We start from the raw sequence: 24,602 nt of genomic DNA, 5'->3' as shown, positions 1-24,602 counted from the left end.
GGATATAGATCTAGGTGGATTTAATTGGCAATAGGTAGATATGAATATTTTTAAGGGTTTCTGTAGGTCTTTTTATCTCATATAGAAGGGCAGTTGGTATCTTTGTCCACTGGATGTAATCTTATTGTGTAGAGGGTTTGTGGTTGAGAATTTAATATATAAACCTATATGATAAGCTATTGGGCTTTGGAGTCATGTTTGTGCCTGCGGTGGGGGAACAGAACATGCTGGGTGGTCGTATCCACCCAGGACAGAAGCAACAGGGCGGGCAGAGTGAGCCACCTGGGAAAGGAACCGAGTGGAGGAGGTGGCTTGTGGACCGAGTGACCATGTGCCTGGCTCCACACTGGAGCAGCTCCTGAGGAGTGAGACCGTGGAGCCGATAAAAGGATAAGCCATTTCTTTAAATATTTACTGCTACAGAGCTGGCATATCCTATTTTGTCAAATCTTTCTCTGATTTGCCACTTTGTCTGCCACTCAATTAGACTTTCAAACATGGCAAACCTGGCTGCTTCCTTCTACAACCTAACTTTACCTTTGTTTTGCATTAAAGGTGTGTACTAAGGGTGTGTCTGTATCTTATGTAGAGGGATTAAAGGTGTGTGTGTGTGCTAAAGCTGAGCCACACCAGTACTAGAAATAGGTTTTATCAGCAAATAACAATCTTGGGGTTCACAGTACGATCAAATATCCTACAGCAGTAACCTCATGATCTTCTGGCTCGAAAATGCTAAGGCCACAGGCATTAACCACATGTCAGGCCTGGAGCAGGAATCTGAGCCCCATCTGTACCAACTGTCACGCTATCTAGGCATTTTTAAAATAGTGTCTGTAGTGGTGTGTGTATGTGTGAACATAATATGTACGTGTAGGTGCTGATATAGTAAGACATGCATGTATATGGTTCTGGGGAAAAACTCAAATTGATAGGCATAAGGAGTTTATTTCTTTACCCACTAAGCCATATGTAGGAATTCTTACTCACTTGCTAGATCCTGGGAACAGGGACTGGGTCCCCATTTTGGTTTCTCCAGCACCCAACACTGTGTGTGCTGGTGTTTTGATGAATGGATGAATGGACAGACAGATGGATGCACAGAGCATATAAAAGGCCAGAAATCTAGTTGGTTGCCTCCCAGGAGGTCCCTGGTGTCCCAGAATCATCTAGAAAGTAGCTGAGCATCTGCTAATGCAGCTAACCCCGTGTAAGCTGTCTGCTGTCTTCCTCCACCCCACCCTGACGATGCAGATGTTTGCTGAGGAGGAGGCCGAGTTGACCCGGGATTCATCCCCAGAGAAGCTGCAGCAGTACCGCCAGGTGCACCTCCTGCCAGGCCTGCGGGAACAGGGTTGGTGCGAGATCACTGCCCAGCTTCTGGCTCTTCCAGAGCATGACGCTCGGGAGAAGGTACTGCAGACACTGGGTGCCCTCCTGACCACCTGCCGGGATCACTACCGTCAAGACCTCGAGCTGAGCAGGACACTAGGCAGTCTCCAAGCAGAGTACCAAGCCCTGGCCTCCCTAGAACTCCAAGAAGGTGAAGATGACGGCTACTTCCGGGAATTGCTGGCCTCCATAAACAGTTTGATGAAGGAACTGAGATGAGGCTGCCACGCTGAGACCAGGACTGGATGGATGCGGCTGCTGCAAGCTTTGGTGGGCTCTTCAGGGGGACATCAACCAGAAGGAGGACTTCCCTCCTGGGGATGAGCTTTATCTGAACAGAGCTGGCTAGGTCATTAAACAGAGACATGAAGACTATGGTCTGTCTTGTGTCTGTCAGGTTGGGCTGAGCCCTGTGGCTGGGCACCATGCCTGGGAGGCTTAGGGTAGTTCCATGAACCACTGGTGATGGGTCTCTAGTGACATGCTGGTCAAGAAAGGCCTGGTCTAAGAGTTGACAAGCTCTGGCTGTTTCACTTTGAAAGCCATTTAACCTCTCAGATAAAAAGAAAACCATTAGTAAAGACACAGGACACAGGTAAAGCACTGCATGGTGCTGGGCACCCAGCTCCCCCTCAGTCCCCCTGCCCATCTCCAGCTATGAAGACCATCTCACTGAATGTCTGCCTGGGCCAAAGGCCACTGGCAGCAGCAAGGCCTGCGAGCCTCTCCACATGGACCTGCTTGATCCACCACGTAGCAAGTGGGCTCATGCTGCTGCAGCCCACACGGGAGGAAACACAGGGCAGTCCATGTGTGCAGGTATTGATTTGGGAGAGAAATAATCTTGTTTCAACTAACAGTGGATGATCTCAGACCAGCCAGACCTGCTTGGATACTAAACAAGGCAAAGGTGCCCTGCCTTGTGCCCTGCCCCCTCCAGTTCCAGGGTTAGCCTAAGGAAGGGTAGACCCAGCCCGGCAAGTCTGGACCCCCACTCCAGAGACACTGAGTGCCAGGCTGGGAGCCTGCTGCAAGTTGCCATGGCAACCCAGCTCTGGGCTTTCCTGATTTGGATTCTGGTGAGTTTGTTTTTCAGTCTTTCCCAGTGCACCAAAGGCTGGCTCCTGCTGGTTCCTCTCAGCCCTGCCAGCCCCAGGAAGGCAAGTTGGGAAGGTCAATGTTGAACAGCCTGGCTTTTAGAAATCTTAGCTTCACAGACCTAGAGAAAAAAAGGGTAAGTGAGTGGTCCCATTTCTTGCAAATCCTTCCTTGGGTCTTCCTCTCCGCAGTCCTCTGCCCACATTAGCCATAAAGAAGCCAAGAGCTGTGGTCATGGGGCAACAGCTGATGCTTTGGAAAAGCTGTTTCTATTATGGGGTCAGAATTCAGGCTGCCAACGTCGGTCATCACTGCCTTTCGGCCCTAAAGCCCCACGGCCATGCTAGTGCATTTTTCAGAGGAATGAGGACTGGATGACTCGGAGAGCTGATGTGCTGCTCGGGCTGACACACTGCAGCCATACTATGGAAGGTCATAGTAAACAGGCACAGGAGAAATACCCCCCTGCTGCCTTGGCCTTGGGAGGGCATGGTCCGGAAGGATATGCTGGAGCCTGGCCATGGCCAAGTCAAGAGACACTTTAGAGATGTGGTCAGCAGTGTCTGGGTGAGTTTTAGAAAGGAGCAAGCTGAGGGTTGGAACAGGGCTGGCTAGAATGGGAACTGCATAGGAGACCCAGCTTGTGCAGGAGCAGATACACTGAGCCCTGGAGAGCCCGCAAGCCCTGGGCCACCACGAAAGGAGTGCCACCACTAGAGGCTTGATTAGGTTCCCACTGTCCCTTCTGCCGTCATATATGAACCATGGATTAGCACATCTGTAGTCCCAGAGCAGGTTAGGGCTGTGAGCCCTGGGGGCCAGGAAAATGGCACCTGGGGCTGCAGTAACGGGGCAGGACCAGTGTTAGCTGGTGAGCCACAGGCCTGGCAGTCACCCCCTAAAAGCATCATCAAAAGTGAGGTTAATTTGTAATCTGCTTGGCATCCTTCAGGTTTGTCTCCTGGGGTTCTAGCTCAGGCTTCTTGGTGTAGACACTCTGGTCCTGTTACCCTGGTCAGCACTGGCTGGGTCTTCAGGTTTACAGAAAAGCCCTTCTCTGCCTTGCCTTTCAGAGCTGTCCTGGGTAGGCAGGAAGCATGGCCAGGATTTGAGGCTAGTGAACGTGACAAGGTTGCAGCCACCAAAACTGGGGTGAAACCACCTACCTGTGTCACATGGTGGGACCTATGGAGCTGTGAGTGTCTTGCAGCAGACACAGACCTGTCCCTGGGTTTCATCGTCCATGTGAGGATGAAGGACTACAGAGTGGGGTGGAGTGCTAAAACCCCATCCCATCCCTCAGCAAGCTTGGTTTTCATTCACTTTCTTACTCAGTTTTCCCCTCTATACTGACTTCTCTGAGAATTGGTCAGACTCCTGCTCTGGGGTTTGAAGCAGGTGATGTTGACTTTGTTGGTGACAGAACTGAGCAGATCAGGGAAAGTCCCCCAGAGATTGATGACATTCAAGCTGAGACAGGTAAAGCTGAGAAGGTTTGAGCTGAAGGGGGAGGAACGCCTACTGGAGAAGCCCACACTTAACAGTAGTACGGGGAGGAAGTGGGAGGGGCCGGAATGCCTAAGGTGCAGCCACGTGGACCATTAAGGACCAAGTGATCCAGGACCTGTCAACCTCATCATGGCACAGTGGGGATGGGCAAGACCCCTCCCTGATTTGTTCATTTCTCCCACATGCTCTGGCTTAGTGCTGAGGGGCAGACCTGGGATGAGCAAGATGGAGACGGATAAGTACACCAGGCTCAGTAGCAGAAGGGAGCAAAGCCATCAAGAGCTACCACAGGGGACTCATGGGAGCCACAAACATGTTGAGGTAAGGCAAAACAGCCCCTGTCACAAATTACGTGTTAGAACCTATGGTTCAGCAATAGATTACAAAGTCAACAGTCACTTTATAAATTAATAAAAATCAAGCAAAACACCCAAAAGGAAACAAAGAGAATAAAATAGAAAACAAAGTGTGGGGGCTGGAGAAATGGCTCAGTGGTTTAGAACACCAAGTACTCTTCCAGAGGTCCCGAGTTCAATTCCCAGCAACCACATGGTGGCTCACAACCATCTGTAATGGGATCTGATGCCCTCTTCTGGTGTCTGAAGACAGCTACAGTGTGCTCATATACATAAATATACATAAAATATTCTTTAAAAGTGTAGAGACAGACTGATGAGACTAAACAATGGCTCTGAGAGACAAGTCACAAATAAAGAGCATTCGACACGGAGGGGTCGTTACCACGGGTCCACAGCACTAAAAAGTAGATAAACCACGAACAACTCCTGGAAATACACTGTAAAGTCTGTTTGACAACTCAGAGGAAACAGCTGGTCAGTTCCTGAAAGCAAGGCTTTTCCTGAATTGGTTCTATTGCTCTGTAACAAATCTCCATGCACCCAGGGCTGTAAACATTACATTACTGCTTTACAAATCCATAGGCTGTGTGTGGCACAGTTCTCCTGGGATGTGGCAGGGCCTGTGCCTAGGCTTTTCCCAACTTTGGAGGGAATCCCATCCCACAGTCACCTCTCGAGCCACAGAAAGTGTGCCAGGCTTCCACATGGTGCCACTCTGAACTCTGCTGTCCTGGCTGGCACTTTGGGGGTGTTTGCCCGTGTGCTGGGTACCAAGCCTGCGGCCTAAGAAAGCAAGGTTGGTTCAACTCAAGTTCACACAACTGGAAAGGGCATGAGACCATCTCTTAGATGAAGAACAGCAGTTGGTTTTAATGTCAGATTGTCACAAATTAGAATCACTAAGTAGGAAGGTTCACCTGAGGAACAAAATGTTCCCACTCCAAATGTGGGCAGAACCTTCTGGTAGCAGCCTGATAAAAAGGGGTGGGGCAGAAGAACCGTCCTGGCCGTTTGTTCTCTCAACCTTTCTACCCTCTACCAAGCTGTTCTTCCCCAGTGGTGGTGAGGCGTTCGCTGATAACCGGAACCATGTGCTTCTGTCGTTGACTGATCGAGGACAAACAGCTCTCCAGGTTTGGGGCACCTGGACTATAGAGGTGTACCAGCTACCAGGTTCCCAACCTCTAACCCTAACCCTAACCCATCCTCAAACATAATGGTGAAAGACAGAAATCATCCCTCCAAGACCAACATCTAAGACCAAGGGCCATCCTCACAGCCCAGCAAGTCCTCGGCAGGCCTTAGCAGTCTGCAGGAAGAAACAGACAGGTGACAGATGGTCAGTGTGTGAAACCCACAGACCTACAGAAGGTCTCCTGGAACTGTTACATTTGTAAAGGACAGGGTGCAAATATCTGTGCATCAAATCAGTGTGTTCCTATATAGTCAGCATTAATAATTAGCTATTAGAACCTGAAAGTGGAACTTCACAGCAGGAGTAGAGAATACTGTGCAGCTTCTGCTGGCAAAGGTGCGGGAAGCTGTGTTGGCAACTATAAAATGCCAAAGAGCTCAATAAACGGGAGACACTCTGAGCTCCTGCGTTGGAAAGCCCCAGTGCTGCGGAGTGTCCATGTCAGTTCAGTTAGTCTTATGTGTAGATATTATGAATCTTGTTTGAAAATTTAAGTGGAAACACCAAAGGCATTAGAATAGCTGGGATAATTTCAGAGAAAAAGGGGTCACACTAGTCAATAAGACTTAAAGCCCATAGGAATCAGCACCGGTGGCCCGATTAAAGAGACACATAGCAAAGCATTGGAGTGGAGACCTTTGATCCCAACACCTAGAAAGCTGAGGCAGGCAGGTCTCTGAGTTCCAGGACAGCGGGGGTCAGGGGTTATGTGGAGAGATTTTGTCTGCAGAGAGACAGACAGACAGATATAGATCAGTGAATCAGAGACCCACACAAATAACTCCCCCTGTGGTCAGGGCTGACTATCCAGACTCTAGACCCGTCTGTCTCAGCTGTGCTTGTGTGCTCTGTGCCTGTAACTCACAACTTTGAGCCACAGTAACAGAACAGCTTTTATTTTCCTCCATATTTCTTGGGAAGAGGATTCGTTCCTATTGCAGATCACAACACACTCAGCAAGTGCTTTTTCCTTTTCCTTCTGTGAGAGCATGCGGCTTCAGGCCTGTCAGCTTTGCCACCATCTACTCTTGCACTTCGGAGCCAGTATGAAGTAAAACCAAGTGTCACTTGAAAATAATCACTGCACTGCTTTGACCTCTGATGGCCAAGGTCCCTGGATGATGCTGCAAATTAGAGGTGAACAGTGAGGTTCTGTCACCCTCGGCAGGCGTGCAACTTGAGGTGTATAAAATGTTAATTTCTATAGCTTTCTATTTAATATTGGACCATGGTTGACCAAGGGTAACTAAAGCAGAGAAGGGAAACTAACCAAGAAGGGGTCTGCTCAGGTGATTTTGTTGAGACGGGGTCTCTCTTACAATATCCTCACTGTCCTTGAATTCAGAGACCTGCCTGCTGCCTCTGCCTCCCCAGTGCTGGGATTAAAGGCATGCACTACCGTACCCAGCTGATTTGTGACAAAGGTGCGAACAGAGAAAAGACTGTCTTCTCACTAAATGATGCTGTAGCAGTTGGGCCTCTGTGGGCCCCTGTCCCTCATGACTAGTAAACAGTTCTACTTGAGATCAATCACGGACCTAAATATGAATCTTTATAAGGAAATAGGAGGCAAATCTTTGTGACCTAGAGTCAGGCAATGAGTTCTTAGATATAACACTGGACTCACCATCCAGAAATTTAAAAATCTCACAAATTGGACTAAAAAACTTAGGCTAAGGAATTAAGAAAATAAAGAGCTACAAACAAAATCCTTTGCAAATCACACATTTGACAAAGAATTTGAGTTCATAATATTTAAGGAATCCTCAAAGTCTCTGTAGAGTCAACCCCATAAAAGACTTGGAATGGCATTTCACCAAAGACACAGATATTCTTCAGCACTGTAGGGTTAGAGAAATGCATATGAAACCACAGTAAGACCACTGCACACCTAAACCCGAACAGTCTGGAGATGCCACGTGCCAGAGGCAAAACAGCCGGATTCTCATTGCTGCTGGCGAAATGCAAAATGGCAAGGCTGTAAATCTCTTACAGAGGTGCACTGCTTAAAACAGAACATGACCTTTTCCCTAGCTGTTTACTTGAGGTAAGCAAAAAATCTGTTTACACAAAAGTCTGTGTTCAAATGCTTCTATAAAAATGTGTTCCAGTGTCCTGAGGGGAGGAATGAGAGGCTGCACACTTTAATGGAATAGTACTCACTACTGAAAACAGCAAGGATGCTCATGAGGAAGCATGCTTCCCAAAGGCTGTGCTCCCTGAGATGCTCTGTGAAATGTCACTGATACAAGGCTAACACAGGGGTGTCATTTCTATTTCTATAGAGGGGGAGGTGTGTTTGAACTATCTCAGGATACAAGCAGTGTGTAACTTTCCTGTGTCATCAGAGAGTATGCTTTACTACATGTAAATTCCAACCTAACGTGTTTTGGTTCAATTTAAAATTTTAAAATTTTGTTTTATTATGTGTGTGGATATTTCGCCTGTGTATGTCTGTGATTAATGTATGTGCCTGATGTTAGATCCCTGAATCTAGAATTACAAGTTTGTGAGCCACCATGTGGATACTGGGAATTGAACCCAAACAAGTGCTCATAACCACTGAGCCACATTTTCCGACCCCACCTCAACCTAAATTCTTAAAAAGCAAAATAAACAAACAAGGAAGAGCCTCTGCCCACTGCTGGGTTTTTCCATGCTGTGCTCTGGAAGCTGTTTACACCCATTATCTCAGGGTGACAGACAACATGAAGACCCTATCCCATTCTCCCCAGCTCTGGTTCAGGACTGCAGCCAACGATGGGCAGCTTCTGACATGGAATAACCTATACCAGAGGCACTGGGACAACCACAGATAGAAGCCAGACCTCTAGGAAAGTGAACACACCAGACATGGTGGCTCGTTCAAAGTTTAAGGTCAGCCTGGTTTATGTAGTGAGTGCCAGGCCACCTTGGGCCACACAGAGTAAAAGCATCTCAAAATGTTATAAAGTAGGCCAGAGAATGTTAATGCCCTTAGAAGTATGTGAGCACCTTGGTGACACTGGGTAGCACAGGAACTGGAGGAGCCATTCTATAGTACTTGACATTGTCCAGTCCAGCAGTTGACCAACAGGTACAGTTCTAGCATTTATCTGAGGTGAGCAGAAATGTCAGAAAGCATTCATGTCATGTTGGTGGCTGTGGGACAGGAGTGCAGCAGAAGCTGGTGGAGGCTCCTGTGAGTCACCTCAGTGGCACTGACAGAGGGCATGCTTTACTCTGTAAACGACGTGGAGTGTGGAGCTGCCCCACCCTGCAGTTGCTGAACATTTCAGCAGCAAGCACTGTTTGTGTGTCTCAGGCCTGGAGGCTGCCATGTTGGGACAGATCGGAAGAGCAGAGCTCAGAGCTGAGCCCTGTACCATGGCAACACCACAGGAACCAAGAATAAGCTGAGAAAGAGAGCAAAAGTCTGAAGGATATGAAACCACAAACGTCTAGAGAAGGCATCCCGTACAACTAAGCTCATGGGATGATTGGAACCTGGGGGATGCTGGGGAACTAGACCTTGGTGTTGGAGTTAAGTCGCTTGGTGCCAGCTGGATGAGGGGCTTTGCCTCTGCATCTTCTTCCTCAGCCTGAGAACTCGAGATATAAGCCAACCACAGAGATATAGGGTGACATGCTAAGGGCTGGATGAGGACTCTGATGTGATCATAGCAGCACCTTCTTTCCTGGAGAGGTGGCCCCAGCCCATGTGGAAGTTTCATCTTGGGCCTGGAAGTTCTGAGCAGTGGGTGCTGCAGAGGTTACGTTGGGGACCAGGGCACAAAATGTAGGACGGTGATTAGGAAGGCTAGAGCCAGCCTGTGGAATGCAGACCCCGTCAATAAGAGGACCTGAGTGTTCTGCAATCACTGTGTGTGGTAGTGGAGGGAAGCAGGGTGTAACAGGAGTAGTATGACGGGCTAGGGAGGTGACACATACTGTGAGGACTTCTGTCCTTCACTCACCAGGTTGAGAGGAGCACTCTTTCCTGACCCAGCTCAGGAGTAAGACAATGCAGGGGGTGCGGTATCCTGAGGAATGTCAAGGGGCAGGCACCTCCTTGGGATCTTCACAACCCCCCCCCCCCCCCCCCCAGTGAATCTCGTCTCGTGTCAAGATTTTGGTGTGGGCTTCTTCAGTTGCTAGCTTTTTGCTAAAGCCTCCAATATTTTCAGAGGACACAGCCAAGACCACTCCTAGGACATAAAGTGACAGGCATGGAGAGATGGCTCCCAGATAGCAATGTGGATGCAGATGGGATGGTCTCGGTCTCAGACACAGGACTGCAAGTACATAGGCCGACGAAGGCCTTCATTTATGTGGTGACAGGCTGTTGAGCTCTGGCAGGGATGCAGGTGGTGAGGCCTTGGCCTCCCCTGTGGCAGTGTCAGAGATGGGAAGCAGACGGTAGGGACTGGGGACTGACCTACTGGGTATGAGCAGGAGGCAGCAGAGGAAAAGTGTGGGCTGGCGTACGGAGCTTGGACTTGGGACATTTACTGATGAGCTAATGGAACAGTTGGAAGCAAGGGTTCTTTCTCTTCCAGTCCAAGAACTGTACACATACAACCAGGCACAGAAAAGGCACTAGAAACCCCCAGTCACAAAGGCAAATTTCTTATGGAGTTGGCCCCCAATTTCCTGAAGAGTTTTTTTGCTGGAAAGCACAAGGGACTGAAGAAGGTGCAGGCAACATGATTAAGTTCCTTGAGAACTTAATGTGGTTAAAGCCTGGGAAGCAATTCTGTTGCTACATGGCCAAAGGTCTTAGGTGCTGCCAACCAAAGCCCAGGGCCCAAACCAAGGTTGAGACTCCAGCACTGGCATTAGGCACCACACTTCATTGCCGAGGTGAAGACAAACTAGTGTTGGTGTGACTCCTTTATTTCAGATGGCTGGTGGTCTGTGCAATGTTTACAAATAAACCTGAGGCCAGATGTGTTAAAAAGTACGAGAAGTGCAGGGAAGTCTGCTGGTGTCAGTGATGGGTCACCTACTTCCCTAGGTGCTCCTGAGACAAGTGACCTAGTCTTTTGGTCATTCAAGCATAGGGGTGCCCGGGGACTCGAACTCCACCCAGGAACTGCCAGCACATAGGCAAAGTCAGGAAGCACTTGGCAGGCTGGAGGAATGCTAGGGATGTGTGCAGACTGCTGGAGAATGGGTAGGCCTGGACTGTGAGGACAAGAAGCCACAGCCATTACTGACGACTTTGGCCTTTGTGATTTGTGCTCTCTTGGGCAGGAATGACTGGCTGCTGTGGAAGGAATGGAAGGGGTGGGAGATGCTGTTAACAGGCAACCCACCTACTGGATGCACATAGGGCCCTGAGTCACTAGCACAGTGTAGCACGGATGGTGGGTAAAGGCTTTCCAGAGAGCACTAGACTACTCCAGGGAAGGCGCTGTCATGTGAGGTTTTCTACAGAAGCAACTAAGTGACAAGAAATCCCTGAGCAATCTCTGGCAGCCCAACAAGCTCTTCAGTCTCAACTTCATGAGCTGCAGGAGGTGGGAGACATTTGCAAAGAAGTTATAGCCAGGTGGTTTAGGCCACGGAGAAATGTGCAGAGGTGATCACAAGTTGGAGACCTTGCATGCATTTTAATTTGTTATTTAGCCGGAAAATAATGTGACTGGTACAGCAAGGTGGAAAATAGCAGAGGGGCTTTAGACATGGAGAGCAGAGACAGCAGGTGCGCTCTGGCCAGAGGGAACATCTCAGAACATCAGGCTTAAAAGCAGAGTGCCAATGACAAACCAGTATCAGTCACTGAAAGCTGGGCATCTTGGGTAAGATCAGAAAATCGAGGAAGGGAGGGGCAGGCAGATGAGGGAGACACCGTAGAGGGAGGTGCTTAAGAAAGTGTGTCCCATGGACGGCTCCTACACAGGTCTCCTAAGGTAGCAAAGGGCCAGTGTGACTGTGGAAGGCAGTCACTTAGACAAGGGGCAAGAACTGACAGAAATGAAGGGCAGAACAGGATCTAGTAAGGTGACAAGGTCCACACCCATCTCCTTAGGGAAGGGACACAGCCATGTTCACGTCATGGGTCGATGCTGCTGGGACCAATGAGCCCACGGCCTTGACTTGAACCCTGAAGAATGGTTATAAACATCCTCAGGCTGGGAACTGAACAGGACTTGACCCTGCCTGGGAGGCAAGAGCCCAAGATGTCCTCCCTAGAGATCAGTCACAACCATCCTGGGCAGTGGGGTAAGTAACACAAACCTGAAGGCAAAGAACGACTCCTGCTTCTTAGACTTGGTTCATAATGGACTTTATTGGGAAAATTAGTGTAAAAAACAGATTCATAAAATTTAAATAATACAGTAAAGTCTTATCTTGTAGCTATGGTAATTGCTATAGTAATCACAAACAAGATAGAGTCTAAATTATTGCCTAAGCAAACACTATGCTGTCAAGGCTTCTGTGCCAGCCCAAAGCAAGAAACACTGCGTTTATTAGAAGTGAGCCGGATGATGAATTTGCATTTCAAGCTGGAATAACAGGGGGAAGCATGTTCTGATTACAGCGTCACAACATTCTAACCTGAGGAAAGCAACTCTATTAATGTCCTGCAGCAGATTACATTAGTAACTGTAGCCATGTATCATAATTCCCATTCTGCTTCATAAAGAAAGCAATCAATTTCCCGGTGATACATTGTTTTATTGTTTCCTATAGTTTATTCCTCAGAGGTTTCTGGTACCTTCCTTCTCCAGACTGTTGAAGGTGCCTGTGGTTTACCCTGGGTCACCTTAGGTCAGTAACTCCACACTGCCCAATAGTATGGCTAAAGGCAACCTCTTCCCTCAGGTGCTCACCCCGACCTAGAAAGCAGACAGACACCTCAGCCTACTCAGAAATGTGACCAAGAAGTTAATGTGGTACTCTTTGGTTACAGAACTTTTATTTTCATTAAGCATATAAAAATATAGCTAGAAATATATTTTGAATTCTAAAAGCTTTTTTTCCTAACCAGTTTTAACACAAACATGTCCTTGCAAAATTCACCACCTGGTTGAGTTTGAAATCTGCTACCTCCCTGTGGAATAAAACAGTTTCTCTACTTAGCAAATGAGACTGAGTGAAGCATGTGGCTGAGTTTTCAGGACACCATGGGTGAAGGCTCAGATGCTGTCCATGGCTTTGAACTCGCTGAGGGCCTGCACAGGGTTCACGTGCTTCTTCTGAGAGGCTCGCTTAATCTTAGTCTGCGTCTCGTCCTGCTTCTCTCTCTTCACCAAGGGCTTCTTCTCAGGGGCCTTCATCTTCCATGACACAGCAGGAAGGTTGAGGGATGCCATCCCCTGTGACTTCTGGTATTTGGTGGAAGCCACATAGGATGCCTTCACTGTCTGCACCACAGCATTCATCAAGTTCTTGGCTGCCTGGATCAGGGACATGGCGCTGTCCACCTACAGAGAGCGGATGAGTGGTAAGGAGCCTGACTAGAACCCTGTACGCATGCAGGCCTGGTCATACCACAGCACTGTGTGGGGCCTTTTACTGCTCTATCAGGGCAGCTTTTATCCATGTAGCCTGTAAATACTTGTCTTTGAAAAGAAAAGGCGAGGACACACAAAACTACCTCACCATCCCCACATCCTCGAGGCGGGAGCTTTCTTGATGGTGCTGGGCGGCCGTGGAACACTGGCACCGTGAACAGTGCAGGGACTATGACCTGATGAATTGCTCCACCTCGGCTCTTTGTGGGTAGAAACTGAGCGAGCAGTGGGCACAGTTCTATTTAGTAATTTCTTAGCAGGGTTGATTACACTTTTTTTTTTTTTTTTGCAGGGGTGTATGTGTGGCATAAAAACACCCTTTTCCAAAGAACATTTAGTAGAAGAAAGAGTCCAGGCCTGTCATCAACCATGCCATGCTAAAGAGCTGTAGCTTAGCAGAGGAACCAAGACAGGGCTTGTAGGCTCTGCTTCCTGTGCTTTCCACATTTGGAGTAGATGGGCAATGTACAGGGACAAAAGTCTTATTTCTGCTGCAGAGACGGGTCAGAAACCCCTACTGGCAAGCACGTCCCATTACTGACACTTACCCCAGAGACAACAAGCTCTCCACCAAGGTTCTGTACTTCAGCCTTGACTTTGCTACAGATGTTGAGCTGGTGGCAGTAGAGAGCGATGCGCTGAAGGTAAGCCAGCAGGTCCTGCTTGCAGGCTGAGTCTGGGCACTGATGGGACAAGAAGGCCAGCACTGAGCACTCCCAGCCCCAAAGAGACAATCACTCCCTGTGGGTGTTAGCATGCTTCTTCCTCCCTGACGGAACCAAGAACAGAGAAGGGGGAAATGTCCGTCCTCTACCCCAGGCCTAACCCTAACCCTAACCCCATAGAGCCCACCTCCTGCAGCGCTGTATGCAGCCAACACTTCCTCTCAGTAACTCAGGGCCTGCCAGCAACTACTGTGCTAAATGCCTAGGTTTCCACCCCAGGGAAACCTCATGACCCTATAACTAGAGAGAGCATCAGAAAGCAAGGGCCTAGACATACGGAAAAGACGATGCTCTGAGCTACGTAAATTAAAAAAGTAATTCATCACGCAGGGCACTGTCTGCACAGCAAGGGTGCACACACAAGATAAACCCAGGTAACAGGCACTTGCTTTAGGCACAGGTGATTACCAAAAGAGTAACAAGTACAGCCTCGACCCAACTCCTCTGTGGCTGGGTGTTTAGACTTCTTCAGAGAAGTAAGTACAACCACCCTCCAGTGTTTACCACACTTCCTTCCAATGAGGTGGAGGTGAGGGAGAAGCACGGTCTATAAAATGGGGCCCACTGCTGAAGGTTTTGAATTTTTTCTAACATGCATTTTACGACGACAGTGTTAATGGCTGTATGCAGAACAGAGGGGAAAGGGTAGTCCAAGCAGGTAAGAGATCAATGGAGCTACTAATTTCAGACAGAAATAATAGGTGTTGTCAAAATTCGCTGTCCACAAGGCTTTTTACTGAGTGGTCAAGAATGACTGCCAAATGTTGGCCTGAGTATCTAGGGACATCCTGCAGCCTGGATGACAACCTCAGAAAGATGCCACAGGGAAGTGCTGAGGCTTCCCGGAGTATGACACAGAAGCCTGTCCCCAGCCAGATGCATCAGTTCCTATGGGGGGCAGGGGAAGCAAAGTCTGCTTCTGCCCAAAACCAACCAACCAACCTCAGTAGAGGTTGGATTTAATGATGGAAAGTTTTAGGATAGACACACCCAAACCCGGAGACTTGTCAAGGAAACAGGAGCTGCGAAGTCCGTAGGAGCGTGTACTGGGATTAATCAAGTAGGTTAGAGGAATTTTCAAAGGTGAGCTATGGCCCACAAGAGTGCTCAGGAATAGTTTCCTCAGCCATAGGCCACGCAGAGTGTCACTCACGTGGTCTGCGATGGTCCGGCCAAGCTTGTCCATCCTGGATCCTGCCTCAGCAATTTTCTTGGCAGCACTGATCACGTCCGATGTGTTTTTGAGTGGCCCTTTGCCTCTGAAAAAAAGAACAGGTTCCCTGTCTATGAATCCTCTCCTGGTTGGAGGCAAGCGGACAAAAGGTATCCGCAAAGCATCAAGCCCCCCTGGGAATTCCTCAGCCTCTTTGGGTGCAGGAATGCAGGGATGCAGGGATGGGCTCCGCTCACCGGGTGAAGTCCGTCATCTCCATCATGATCATGCACATCTGCTTGGCCAGCACAATGATGTCATTGCCACTGTCATCCCACTTGGACACTTCAGCATCCAGCTTGCTCTTTTCTTCCTGGAAGCTGGCCACCTGTTCTGCAATCTTTGCTTTTTGCTCCTGAGGAAGCTGAGCCATGATCGCCTACAATCACAAGGCAAACCACTCTTAGGAAGGTCTCACGGTGCATTAGCCAGAGACTTCCAACAGCAATCTACAACATAGGTAGGATAATACTTTAATGGTTTCATTTTGCCTGAAGAGCTATTTTCTCATTTTAGTAGGAGTTTAGTGCAGCCTAAATTCCCGACCCACTTTTAAAATCACGTCTGAATGTGGAGGGAACAGTTGGGAGGCTAACTTGCAGGCTTCACCACCATATCTGTGTAGGTCTGACTGACTCCTTTAAAAGTTTCAAGTCTGCTTCTGTCTGTGGCAACAGGAGAGGAGAAAGGGATGAATGGGTGGAACCCTTCCTGTTGGGGCCCTTAACAGACATTTCCAAGTTTGGAAGGTCCATCGGAGGTAGTCTGAGAAGGTAAGCAGAGGGTCTGCTGAGGAACACAGACCTATGTAACTAACAAGCAGCACATTGGAGACCAGCTGCCAATCCAAGCCCACAGGCCTGAGCCCCATCCTCTCCAGTGCTCATGGTCCAGGAGGGTCTCCAGCAGGAACATGCCCAGAGACAGACAGACATGGAGTGAGAAAATAGACTCCTTAGAAGCGTGGACTGAAGAGACGAACTGAAGACTTGGGGACCCCATGTTCCTAAGGTGCGGACGGCTTTCCTGGATGCACTATGGGTCTTTGCTGCAGCTTTTAAAGGCCCGTGAATTTAAGAGCACATTCCTATGGTTATAGTGCAATGAACAGAAACATTTCAAATTCTTTGTAGTAAATGTTATACTGACTAGATCCTCAGTCTTTCCTCACTCAGGGTGTACCATAACCTGGCAGCCAGTGTACAGTTCAGAACCCCTGGGTTCCCACCCTGCTCCTAGCTGAGGAGTATGTTGCAGAAAGCCACAAGTAACCAGCAGTTGCCATTACTTACGATTTTAGTTGTACTCCACGGGGGTGAGGGATCAGAAAAATGGCATTCTGAATATAGTTAAATATTTCAGAAAAGGGCCAGGCCTCGTAGACCCAGAGAGCCTCTCTAGCACAAGTCAGAGACCAAGGTCCGAGTCCTTACCCGGGCGCTCTGGCCAGCTATGAGCTGGTCGTCTTCTGTCTGGACACTTGTCCTGCTTCTGACATCAAAGTCTTCAGTCTCGAAGTCAGAGTCATCCAACTCCTCGGGAGTCTGCAGCCAAACAGAAGACCTGAATTAGGCCTATGCTTCTGCATGAGTTAGAGCTCTTGACCCGAAAGAGGCTCAGGGTACAGAACTCTGGTCACCAGAATAGTGTGTGCACAGTCTCCTCACCCCTCACATAAGACTTAGGGTTCAGACTGACCTCTGAATCAAAGCTTGTCATAACAAAGATTTCACTTTTCGTACAATTTCCCAAGGAATCTACACATAAAGGTAAAAACCATCCTTGGTGAAAAGTTTTTAAAGAAGAGATGTTTTTACACAATGTAAAGCAATTTCATAAATGCTTACTTTATGACAAGAAAATGACATAAATTAATGCTGGGCTTTCTCTTTGGGTGCCAAAGGCGGTTTTGAGGAATAATTAAAAAAAAAAAAATCAATGTGTTATTCCTAAAGCCTAATTTTATTTTTATCAAAGGACAAGAGAATACAGTAGAGGAGAGTTCAGTGCATACCAAAGTGCTGGCGGCTGGCGCAGTCCTCTGCAGTAGTTATTAGGTAAAAATCATATTCTGAACAAATGACCAGCCTCTCCTGCTCAGCTACTGACTTGAAGCAGTTACTAGGAAGAGCCAGTAGGCAGAACAGCTGGGGTTGGTGCTGGCCCAGATGGCCTGCCTGTGACAGGAGGGCAGCGCCTCATCTCTACTAGGCCCTAAGCCAAGCCATACCCATGGGGTCTAGAGAAGTGAGTACAGTACTGAGCAGGGATCACAAGGTACTACAAAGCCATAAAGACCCTGTCTCTGTGGCTCTTGAGTCCCGCCCAGCACCTCTGAGCTCCAGCCAGACTGCTGTAGTGTTGGTATGCCAAGTCTAAGGAGCTTTCAGAGCAGCAGCGACATTGCTTGCTTACCTCCTCAGAGCTTAGCTGGGTCCTAAGAATTGTCCTTGCCAAGAAAAGGAGCTCTCTCCTCCTCCTCCATTCACCCACCCACCTATTCTAACAGCGAACAGGAGTAATGGGCAGAAAATGAGTAAACTATGACTTACTACAAAGTGATCAGCACAATAAAGAGCTGTCATGGCGACTGGAAACAGGCAGAGGTCGTGTGAGGCAGTGGGAACATGCAGAAGGGAAAGTGTGGGTAAACTGAGGTAAAAGAACAACTTGGTTCAATGGCTGGATCCCAGCTCAGGTGACTGAGACAGGACAAGTGATGTGGACACCCAGAGAGTCTGGAACAGCAGACTGTTCAATGATTAAAGCTGGGGCTAGCGTGGATGCCCTGGGCAGAGGGGGGACTGGTTAGACTGGGTTAGGAGATGCCTGAGTGAGTACGGGATGGGCCGCCAAGCCCGAGAACCTGAGTTCAATCCCTGGAACCCACATGGTAGAGGACTGACTTTAACAAGTTGTCTTCTGGTCTCCATAATGTAATTTAAAAAGAAAAACAAGACCTGAGGGGCTGAGTGAAAAGTGACAAGTGGGGCCAAAGACAATGGTAGCTTACAGGCCTAGTGAGGATAGACGCAGAAACTCGTGTGCATGTGCCATGTGCATGCTGAGGATGGAATCCTGGCTCAGGTTAATGAATAGTTGGCTTTATCACTGAGACACATTTCTCAAGAAAACCAAGATGACTACTGAATAAAAGGCAGTGATGGGGTTAGTGACAGTGTGCACACGGTAACGGTAAACCACACCACCGACATCTTCATAGCCTTCCTTGCCAAGCTCACGTCCGCACTAAAGGGTATCTTCCCCGAGACCTATCACTATACACACACCTGGAGGCCCAGAAGGAGAGGACAGGCCTGTCATTCTTCATTCTAGCACAGAACTAAATATAGTAAGAAGCAGCCATTTACGTGTCAGACCTGTGCTGAAAACACTGCCTGTTTATTTCATTCAATAAAGGCATTAAATTTTAAACATTTACTCTGTGTGTGGGAGTTCTGTCCTGATGCATTGGTGGCATCCCTGGAGGCTAGAAGATTCCCTGGGACAAAATTACAGGTAATTCTGAGGTACCATGTGGGTGCTCAAACTCTCAAACAACAGCCAGTGCTTTTAGCCACTGAGCCATTGCTCTGGCTCCCCAGTAAAGCCATATTTTAAGAGAAGAAAATCACGTATCTGAGAGACAGTACCCACACTGCTTCAGAGTGGTACTCTTAGCCTGGATCACCTACGGAAACACTATACAGCTCTGCTCCTAGTGGCTTTAGCACGGCATCCAGCCACCAAGGTGGAACGATGTGCATCGCTGGAGTAGTTAGCCCTGGCACCCATTAATACCATACTACAGCCACTAGCTGCCACAGGTAATTCTGACCAGACCATATGAAGGCCTCCTGCTGTAACTTGGAACTCTGAAGACAACTTACAGGAGTTAGTCTTCTCTAGCCATTTGGGTCCTGGGGATCAGATTCAGGTCACAAAGTTTGATCACAGACCTTTATCCACACTGGGAAGCTTTGCTGCCTTCCAGCCACTCACCTGGCAGATGGAGAGCTGTCCTGCCTCACCCAGAGAATGGTGGTCTTACCAGAGGCAGGCCCAGGGCTTGTTTGCCGGAGGGACCTGCAGACTCAGAACCCCCTTGTTCACAGGGAAGACCGAGGACTTTCTGCTGCTTTCTCTGAGATGGGTCACGTAAGACCTAGTGGTAGTACTTCCACTTGTCACTCTTTATTTTGAACAGAGATTTTAACCTCCTGCCTGAGTTTCCCTTCAAGGAGAGGAATGCGCCTTTTGGACAGAAGTACACTAATCTTACCCACCTTAAGAAAATGTTCTCTGAAATTTAAGATGTCATTTTCTGCAGTTTCCTCTGTAACTCAAACTATTCTATACTTATCCAACTAAACTCCCCAAATTAATTCATCAAGCCCAACTCATGCTAGTCTTCCTTTCTTGGTCTGGGCTCCATCTCATTCTAATAGCTTATAGACTCGTGGCTTTAACATATTGCCACTGTATCTACTGAGTTTCAGAATGACAAATTGCTCAAGTTAGCAGATGATAAAAAAAGAAGCTGTTAAAATGCCTGGAAGGGCTGGAGAGATGACTCAGTGGTTAGAGCACTGACTGTTCTTCCAGAGGTCCTGAGTTCAATTCCCAGCAACCACATAGTTGCCTACAACCATCTGTAATGGGATCTGATCCCCTCTCCTGGTGTGCATGAAGACAGGGCACTCATATACATTTAAAAAAAAAAAAAATCTTTAAAAAATAGAGTAAAACGTCTAGAATGTGGTTCCTCACCCTTATCATCAGCACTGCTTTCCGGATGTCCCTGATGCCATCATACACCAGGCGGGAGGCGTCGATGAATTCATTCTCATCCATAGGCTGGGCTGGGTCTGAGCTGAGGGCTTCCACAGCTGCTTCCACTTGCTCCGTGAAACGTGGCATGACTACAGAGACAAGAAGGACAGGTCACACTCCACCAATCTCTTCCTGAATCCTTGGACAGACAGTCAAGGTCATGACAAAGAGCCTCTGTTTCTACAAGGACTCAAGCATCTTCTTACCAGATTCTGTGAGCTAAAACTGGGTGGTTGAGAACTTGAAATGATACAGACAACTATGAGACCTTAAGACTGAACTACGTACCTACCATGTAAGAGGTTCTGGGTTCAATCCCTAACACTGCAGGAAAGAGGGACCTACCCTGATTTTGTATGCATTCACTAGCAGGAGACAACTCAGACGTTTATCTTAGATACATAAAAGAAATGTGCTTGTGAGCTGCCTAATAGCCAACTTCCCACTAGTACACCGAGCCACTAAGTGTGTGTAAAAGTTGTGTGTGTGCCATCCCCAGTATTTGGAACAAGACAACAGCCTGCCAGAACCAGTCAGGGAAACCCTAGGAGGGTGAACAGTCCTCAGACCTGTGTTGGAGAGGAGTTTGGTGGCTTCCAGAACCTTTTCTGTGTAAACTCCTGGCTCGTAGTTGTCCATCTCTGAGGTGACTACATGGATGACTCGTGCTGCCCGGCCTCGAATGGCACCAGCAGTGCGATCCAGCCCGTCCACATCTTTCTCTTGGAGAGCAATCACACACTTGTTCACATCTTCCAAAATGTGGTTCTCTGAGGACAAAAAGCAGAATGAGAGATCAGGTCTTTTACTGGAAGGTGACATGGAAACACGGGAGTTCCAGTTACTGAGGAAGAACTTGGTGCCAACCACATGTGTCAGGCTTTGTATGAAGGAACAGGGCACAAGGGCACACATTTGCATGCTAGCACTCAGGAGAGTGGGGCCTGAATCATGAACCAACTCTTCCAACTGTCCTCTGACCTCCAAACATACCCCATAGCATAAGCACCCCATACACCAAATAAATAATCTAATACAAACTAACACCACCTTCAATACCAAATACATGATGTAAAACCACCTTCACGAACTCCTCCTTCATTGACTGTCATTTTGACCAGTAACTCTTACTAGGCACACAACTGGATTTGAAAATCCCAAACCATTTCCTTTCAAAGCCTGACACTATTCAGAAATCCCAAAGCAAGCACACCCAATCTTACCTGCAATAGTGAAAGGAAAACAAGCCAAAGGGAACTCTGCTAAGAAGAACAAGCTTCAAGTTGCACACAGGCACCATGACAGTAGGGCAGACCCGAAAGGGCGTGAGAGGCAAATATACAGCACATGGAGGGCTGCAGGGGCAGCAACATCGACTCCCCTTTCCTGGGATACATGGTGCTCTCAGAAGTGATGTCAGTTAAAGACAGGGCATCCTGCCAACAACAGAACTGGCCCAGCAGAGAGTTCTAATTCTTGTAGAAGAGCTAGTGCAGTCTGTTTTGAGAAGCACACAGGAGCCAGGTACTGGTGATGCACACCTTTAATCCTGGCTCTCGGCACTCAGGAGGCAGAGGCAGCCTGGTCTACACAGAGTTCCAGGGTGGCAGCCAGGAGTATACCAAAAGGATGAAGGAGGGAGAGAGGGAGTGAGGAAGAAAGGGGGGAGGATGGATGGATGACTTTAACATAATCATATGCATCTTTTAAATCCAAATTCCCTACATCCCCAAATGGATACTCAGCCTGCCATCATTCAAGGTCTTCCCGTTGAAACTACCTTTTCTGAACCCAAGATTAATGTGGAAGATAGACCTTGTATTGCAAAGGTAGGACAGTCAAAAGGGAAGAGAAGATTCTGATTAAAAAATAAATAAAACAAACCTACAACCCAGTGTTTTTCATGTTATTTAGATCTCATCCCTGTTTTAGAATTAACACTTTGGAGGGAATTAATACATCAGACTCAGTGATGTACTCTATAAAAAACATCTAGATACCTATGTTTACAAAAACAAGCCCCAATTTTATTAAATTCATATATACTTTCCACCCTTCTGTGTTACAACCAGAGAAGGAATGAAGCAACAAAGGACTTAAATAAGTTGACCATGACTATTAATCTCAGGACAAGTGAGATGGGCCTCTGGGCATACCTGTGAGGTGGCAAGTTTTACCCACCATGGGCAGCACCATTCCCTGGGTTGGAGGAAAGGAGCCAGGCAGTGGTGGCACATGCCTTTTATCCCAGCATTCAGGAGGCAGATGGATCTGGTCTACAATGTGAGTTCTGGGACTCTAAGGGCTACATATTAAAAATGAAGCCCTATGGTGGGGCAGGTGGAGGTTAGGTACAATGAGTCTGCTTCCTAATTACACAGATAAAGTGTCTAGCTGCCAGGACTTTCTGCCAGAACACTTTATTATTGAACTGCAAACCCTTTCTCTCCTTCCTCCAAAGAGAAATTCTCACCTACAGATTTGCTTATTTTATTATACAATTTTTTAAAAAGCTCAAAGATGCTTTTGTATGAAAACCAGACAGGGCAGGGAATCAACATTTTAATGAGGGTTACTATGACAGTCAACATGAAGGGATCTAGACTCGTGAAGGAGACTAGCCTATGGGCACACCTATGAGAAACTACTTAGTTTAGGTTAACTGAGGTAGGAACACAAATCCTAACCAAGTAGCACCACTCCACAGGCTGGGTCTTAGACTGAACAGAAAGGGGAAATGACAATGCAAACCCAGTCAGACCCACTGCTGGGGAGGTCTAGGCCCCAGAGGACTTACTAAGGTTTAGTTAAACTGGTGTCACACATGGTGGCCTCCAACACTTGTTTACACTCGCAGAAGTACTCTGAGGTACTTGATCTCAGTCCTTTTCTTACAGTGATCAATAGTAATACAAAGACACTCTGTTGCTCAAGATGGTGAGCATAAGGCATGGTTCAGTGCTCAGCCCTAAACGGGATATTCATACAACCCCCTTTAAGGCTTGGGGAACGTCAAAGAATGCACTAGCCAGAAGATAAAGAAAGACCTGTGAAATCCTTGGTTATGACAGCCATTACACTAGGAATAAAAATGGTAGCAACTGCCTGCATCGGGCTTATGGAGAGTCAAGCGTGGGTGGGGGAGGGGCTCACTGGCTCATCATCAGCTTTTGAAAGATTCTAGAGAAAGGGGAGTCACTGTGTTCTGAGCACTATAAATTAACTGCTTAGTCTACTAAAACACACCGAGGCACCTGCGTGGCCCTTCACCGCTCCTCAGTTGCATTACTAATCAGTTGTATTCTTCAGCAAGCTTATGACAGAACAATCAAAAACCACAGAAGAGGCAGACATACAAAATTCAGACGCTCTCTTCAAGAGAACTATTCTATGCTTGAATTCATAGAATTCTAACTAGAAACTGGCTCAATTGTTTTACACTAAGTCAGCCCTCTCTCAAACTCATTTATTTACAAAAATGTTGAACCCATTCACTAGATAAAAGTGGATCTGCCAAAGAATTTCTCTTTACTGGTCTTCTGTTTTATATTAAATAACCTTAAAAAAAATCCTGTCTGGATTCCACTAAATGCTCTTACTTAATCTCTTTTGTTGACTGATTTGAAAAATGTTATATAGAAACATTTTTTATTTTATTATATTTTACTTTACTGTAAGAAAAAAAAAAAAAAAGAAAGAAAGAAAGAAAATCCCTTGAGTCTAAGCTCAAAAAACACACTCACTTTAGTTTAAAAGAAAAAAAAAAAAATGAATGTAGTATTTATCCAGAGGGGACTTTGAATGTAGATTTCCAAATGTTATAAAAATGTGCTATAAAGGTAAAATGTCCTCCCTAAGCCTATGAAAAGAATAATCCCACCATCACGGGAACAGCAGGAGGCCCAGATCCCTAAGGCCACTGCTGCATTTTTGGCACCTGCAACAATGTGCTCACAAATGAATTTGTTTTAAAGTAGCAGCATCTGCAATTTGGCAGTCCTGCTGCAGCAACACAGTTTACCCTGTCTTCCTGAAGCGAACAGCCTGCACCAGGTTTTCTCAAGTTAAGCCAAAGCTACCATCTCAAGGAGTACATGCAAAGCCAGGAGGGGCATTGGTATGCAGAGCACCACGTCCCTCTATATAGGTCACCGCTGGAGGACTGTGCTGTGCTTGGACTAAGTCCTGCTTCTCTTTCAAGCCCCATTGCCACTCACATCTTCCACATTCCAGCCTGAGGTTCCCTGGGGTGACAGGTAGTTTTAGCTCTACAAGAACCCAGTCACTAAATCTGCCCACAGCCACTAGCCTCAGGAAGCCTGGCATTTCCAAGAAGACAACACAGCCAGAGGCAAGAGTTCATGTTAAATGGAAAATGCATTTAGTGTTACTCAACTTTTAAGGAGATAGGATTGAAATTTATTTCTGTGAGCTAAACACTGAATTGCATTTGACAGACATGTTCTATATGAATGCAATTTACTATGTCATTACCAGTTTATATTCATATAATGAAATCAACTGTTTTTTTGTGAGGTGAATTACCCAGATATATTTTTTGCAAGTTCATAATTAAATGGCACTTAAATATTTCCTCTCTGTTTTCTATCTGTACATCATGCAGACACAACCTTAGGGAAAGTAGTCAGTTAAACTATGATCACTTCAGAGACAGAAGCTTTCCAAGAAGGGAAAGAGAATTCTCTACAATAAACTAGCTGGAAGAGCTGAGAGGCTCCTCCCCAGGCTTGTTACAAGTAACCAGTGACACCAGGACAT

General features: G+C 47.2%; 2 protein-coding genes across 4 annotated transcripts in view; one reads left to right on the top strand and one right to left on the bottom strand.

Moving 5' to 3' along the window:
- SIL1 (SIL1 nucleotide exchange factor) overlaps window positions 1-1,764 on the top strand; it is a 223,726-nt gene extending 221,962 nt beyond the window's left edge. For all 3 annotated transcript variants that reach the window (XM_080920461.1, XM_080920460.1, XM_080920462.1), the window contains one exon: window positions 1,252-1,764. In XM_080920461.1, coding sequence (XP_080776587.1) covers window positions 1,252-1,608 — 357 coding nt within the window. In that variant the 3' untranslated portion in view covers window positions 1,609-1,764. The remainder of the gene's footprint in view (window positions 1-1,251) is intronic.
- Window positions 1,765-11,811: 10,047 nt separating this feature from the next.
- CTNNA1 (catenin alpha 1) overlaps window positions 11,812-24,602 on the bottom strand; it is a 127,085-nt gene continuing 114,294 nt past the window's right edge. Inside the window, exons 12-18 of the mRNA XM_080920282.1 lie at window positions 20,393-20,593; window positions 19,761-19,912; window positions 16,424-16,534; window positions 15,188-15,369; window positions 14,931-15,036; window positions 13,601-13,735; window positions 11,812-12,962 (exon numbers count right to left, since the gene is read on the bottom strand). Coding sequence (XP_080776408.1) covers window positions 12,675-12,962; window positions 13,601-13,735; window positions 14,931-15,036; window positions 15,188-15,369; window positions 16,424-16,534; window positions 19,761-19,912; window positions 20,393-20,593 — 1,175 coding nt within the window. The 3' untranslated portion in view covers window positions 11,812-12,674. The remainder of the gene's footprint in view (window positions 12,963-13,600; window positions 13,736-14,930; window positions 15,037-15,187; window positions 15,370-16,423; window positions 16,535-19,760; window positions 19,913-20,392; window positions 20,594-24,602) is intronic.

Source organism: Micromys minutus (assembly GCF_963924665.1).
Source record: "Micromys minutus genome assembly, chromosome: 8".
Classification (NCBI taxonomy): Eukaryota; Metazoa; Chordata; class Mammalia; order Rodentia; family Muridae; genus Micromys; species Micromys minutus.
This window is presented reverse-complemented; position numbering and strand designations above follow the sequence as displayed.